This window comes from Pinus tabuliformis, chromosome Q (genome assembly GCF_031772625.1).
Source record: "Pinus tabuliformis cultivar Carrire ecotype Pingquan chromosome Q, CPIR1, whole genome shotgun sequence".
NCBI lineage: Eukaryota > Viridiplantae > Streptophyta > Pinopsida > Pinales > Pinaceae > Pinus > Pinus tabuliformis.
Genome location: NC_142296.1, coordinates 211,600,441 through 211,604,827, shown reverse-complemented (window position 1 = coordinate 211,604,827; position 4,387 = coordinate 211,600,441). Strand labels below are relative to the sequence as shown.

General features: G+C 36.5%; 1 protein-coding gene across 1 annotated transcript; it reads left to right on the top strand.

The window, feature by feature from the left end:
• The first annotated feature begins 472 nt into the window (after positions 1-472).
• Positions 473-4,143, top strand: LOC149218966 (cysteine-rich receptor-like protein kinase 43). The gene is made up of 5 exons (XM_089384188.1): positions 473-756; positions 988-1,121; positions 1,588-1,730; positions 2,009-2,219; positions 2,365-4,143. The coding sequence occupies exons 1-5, from the start codon at positions 539-541 to the stop codon at positions 2,595-2,597; spliced, it is 939 nt and encodes a 312-aa protein (XP_089240314.1). The 5' UTR covers positions 473-538; the 3' UTR covers positions 2,598-4,143.
• Positions 4,144-4,387: the final 244 nt, after the last annotated feature.

Below are 4,387 nucleotides of genomic sequence, written 5' to 3'. Positions count from 1 at the left end.
TTCTCATCTCCAAGGCTGCCAGAACTCAAATCTGATCGCACACGACTCTCTCCTTTGGCCATTTTTGGGGGCTTTTGGGTGTTTATTGCCGACACCCAATGCTCAAAGATCTGGATCCAATACCCATTTCCTAGATCAGCGTAAACAACGCGTCGGTTTGATATTCATCGTGTATCCGTCCATTCAACGGGAGATTGGGTTTCTGCGATACATTCATTTTGTATCCATCTAACAGTTATTGGGCGTCTGCAGTAGGTCGATATTCATTATCTATCCCTTGAACCAGCTATTGGGTTCACGCAAGAAGCCGATATTCATCGTGTATCCATTGAAAGGCAATTATTTTTCTGCAATAGCTTGATATCCATTGTGTATCCATCCGACCAGATATTGGGTGTCTATAATAGCCCGATATTCATTATCTAGCCATTGAACCGGCTATTGGGTTTCTGCTATAAGGTGAAATTAACTGCGCAGCTATTCATTCAGGTTTTGGGTTCTTGAGCACACCCAAGAGTTCGTTTGGTGCTGTGTGGAGATGGCTTACAAAGTCGATGATGATTATGACTATTTGTTTAAGGTGGTCCTGATTCGGGATTCTGGTGTCGGTAAGTCCAATTTGCTCTCCAGATTTACTAGAAATGAATTCAGCCTGGAGTCCAAATCTACAATTGGTGTGGAGTTTGCAACACGGAGCATTAATGTTGATGGGAAAATGATCAAGGCCCAGATATGGGACACTGCTGGTCAGGAAAGGTCTGTGTGTGGGGGATTTCTTTTTTCTATTCCATCAAAGATGCGTCATAATAATAATTTTTTCCATGATTTTGCATCATATCATTAATATGAAATATATTTCCATAGCTTTTGCTTTTTTGAAAAAGATGCAAATTTATTTGTTTGCCTGCCTGCCCCTCTCTGTGTAATATTGTGTGTATGCATGTATGCTTTTGTCTGTGGGGCTAAAGCACCGGCTCATTATAACAGTCCACATATCAACCAGTCACGCAAAATACCCATAACTTTAGGTGTCGTGGGCGGCTTCCTGCTCATTTTATTCGTATGCCTCTTCGCAACCTGGAAAAGATTGAAGTCTACCATATTTGGACGGCCATGCGAAGGTACTGCATATGATGATATCTACAGTTTAGATAAAATGACATACCCTGTTTCTTATGAATTCTTTAAATTGATTTTTGATTTTTCTTCTTCACTAGCAAATACCCATCTAAACTTGAGTTTTGATCATTATGTGCACAGGTTCATATCTAACACGGGTTTAATGATGTATTTGTCAGTCCCACAGTCAGTACATGCTGTAGAATTGTTAGATACTCGCACACACATAGAGTCGAGGGATCAGCCCAGCCCTTATGGGGCTGTGGAATGGATCTATCCTTTGTGGGTGCGAAAATATGCTATGATGAATCATCACAGTTACAATACAATAGAGATGCAGAATGTTCACAGTTATTTTGAGAACAAAATTTTCACAGGCATTTTCGAAGAGATCTTTCATATAAAGAGAACATCATTCAATTTTTGCTCAAATATTTGCTGATATAGCTGTTCATTTTCATTGTATAGGTCAGGGGCAAGTTGAGGAAGACGCACTAATCATTCAGGATCAGCAAATAGTGATGTTTAAGATGAAAACATTACTAGCCGCTACGGAAAACTTTCATGATAATAACAAGCTTGGCCAGGGAGGATTTGGCCCTGTATACAAGGTAACATAAGTTAATTAGAAAGCTTTTGCTACTTAATATAAAAATCGGAGGGCTGCTTTCACCTAAAACTTGACTGTTAGGTGCAGATTGTTAGCTTGAGAACAAATACAAACTTTGGATTGTAGATTCTTGGATATTTTACAGACTTCGTTTATCAGATTTTCAAAATCTTTTGAAATCTACAATCAAGATAATGATTACAAATACATAAAAAAAAACAATTAAACTTAATTACTTCACAAATTCTTTTACACCGGTCTTTTGTCTGAATCTCTCAGGGAATTACTGAAGATGGAAAAGAAATAGCTGTGAAGAAGTTATCTTTAACATCTAGGCAAGGGAGGAAAGAATTTTTGAATGAAGTTAAGCTTGTGGCCAAAATTCGGCATCGCAATGTTGTGAACATTCTGGGCTGTTGTGCAGAGGGATCAGAAAGGTTGCTTGTTTATGAGTATTTACCAAATAGGAGCCTTGATAAAATTCTGCTTGGTGGGTAACTTCCTTTTCATTATGTTATAAACACAAAAAGAACCTAATGCATTTTATTATGTTATAAAGACAAAAAGAACCCTAACACTTCAATCTAGTTACTTCAGTCATGAAATTGATTAATGATCTGAATGCATGGATACAGACCCAAACAAACCCCTTGATTGGTCGAAACGTTATAACATCATACTGGGAGTAGCTCGAGGGCTTCTTTATCTTCACCAGGATTCTCACCTGCGTATTATTCATCGAGATATTAAAGCAAGCAATATATTGTTGGACGAGAACCTGAATCCCAAAATAGCAGATTTTGGCTTAGCCAGACTTTTTCCCGAAAATGTGACTCACGTCAGCACAGGAGCAGTTGCTGGAACTTAGTAAGATCTCAAGAAAATCATGACTCACTGTTAAAACCATTTTTTTAACAATTATGAAAGGAAAAGTTTTTGGGTATGTTTGTTTGATTTTAAGAGGATGGACAGTATTGTGAAACTGAATCATATTGGAAATCTATATAGACATGAAAAGAATCAAATAGTTTATTTCGCTCATATTTCCAATATTATTGCAAAAGACATACAAATACCCCTAACCCTCAATAAATTTCCTTAAAATTACATTACAACTATCTTTAAGTAAACTGCAAATTACGCTCAGGTTCATGTTCTACCTTCTAGGATCTAAGACTGCAGTTTCCTTTGCAGATATCTTTCGCTATATTATTATTCAACTTTTTATGTTTGACATTGTGATCTGAATCTACAGCGGGTATATGGCACCAGAATATGCTCTGCACGGACAATTATCTGTAAAAGTTGATGTCTATAGCTTTGGTGTCGTTCTCTTGGAACTTGTGACTGGAAGAAAGAACAACTACAATAAAATTTCTAAACTAAATAATAAATAAAATGTTCAAAATCAACCAAAAAATTAGAATCAATTCCATGCAATGACGAAGCCTAAACTGGATGCAATGGCTTCTGTAATTGAAGTTGCTACCTGTAATCAACGATCCCACATGCATTACTCTTCCTTTCCTCTATATGATTCAACCAACAACTATTTTTATAAAGAAAAACGTTTCTCACTTTAGATAGGTCGATGTTTACAACAACCTATTGAAAAAATAGTAAGGGCATTTATCCAAATGCAGTAAGAATGAATGGAATATAAATTCATTCATTACAACCACCATAATAAAGAAATAATCTAAACCTTGGTGTCCAAAATCACAATCCTAAAATAATCTGATAGCCAGCAGAGCCATACTTCATAACATAGTATGGCCAAGGTCTACTAAATTTAAGGCATCAACAACACGGTGCATTTTCTGTTCCCTGAATGGTTAAGCAGGTAGTTGAGATGCGTTGTTTTTCCATTGAATGCAGTATACCCCAGAACAGGGGTTCGCGTACTTGATAGAACAGTTCTCTGTGGTATGAACAAAAAAAAATCGAGTACATGGTCCACTGCTCTGTGTTTTTCGTTGGTTAAATGCAGGTTGGGCTCTAGAGCCCAAATGGCAAGATTCCTTCTACATTAAACAACAAAAACATGTCAGCATTTTAGCCTTTCGTCACATTCACATACTTGAGTTTTATATCATTTGGATGTTCAGCTTTGGAAGATGCTCCAGACGCTCACAATGGGTTGCACACTGCTATTAATCTGTATTCTAATACTCTCAATTGCTTAGAAATTTGCAGATATGGACAAACATCCAATTCCAATATCAATTTACCATGTCCAATAATGTCAAGATTACAATTGATAAGAAGCCATATTTTGGTTTTTTTTTTATCCAAGTTGAAACATAATGTATGAAATCATGACACACATGGTTCTTTTTGTCTTCGGCTCGTCCACATAGTTAACCAGGTATCCCATGGAGTTGCAAATTTGTATTTTCCAGATTCATTTGTCCTTTGCAAATTTCTCTTATCCATCGCTATTTATAATATTGAAGTTTTCGATTTTAAATTGTTAATGGTTTCCTTCTATATAAAATTATAATGATAGTGATCTCTGGACATCCTTCTTGATCAAGTCATGTTAAGGTTACCTTTATGATATTTATTAAGTTCAGTTTGATAGATCCTTGTAATGTGTTCTGAACTCTATCCTTGCGGAATCGAACATGAACTCTGTAAGGGCCATTTCAACTTCAG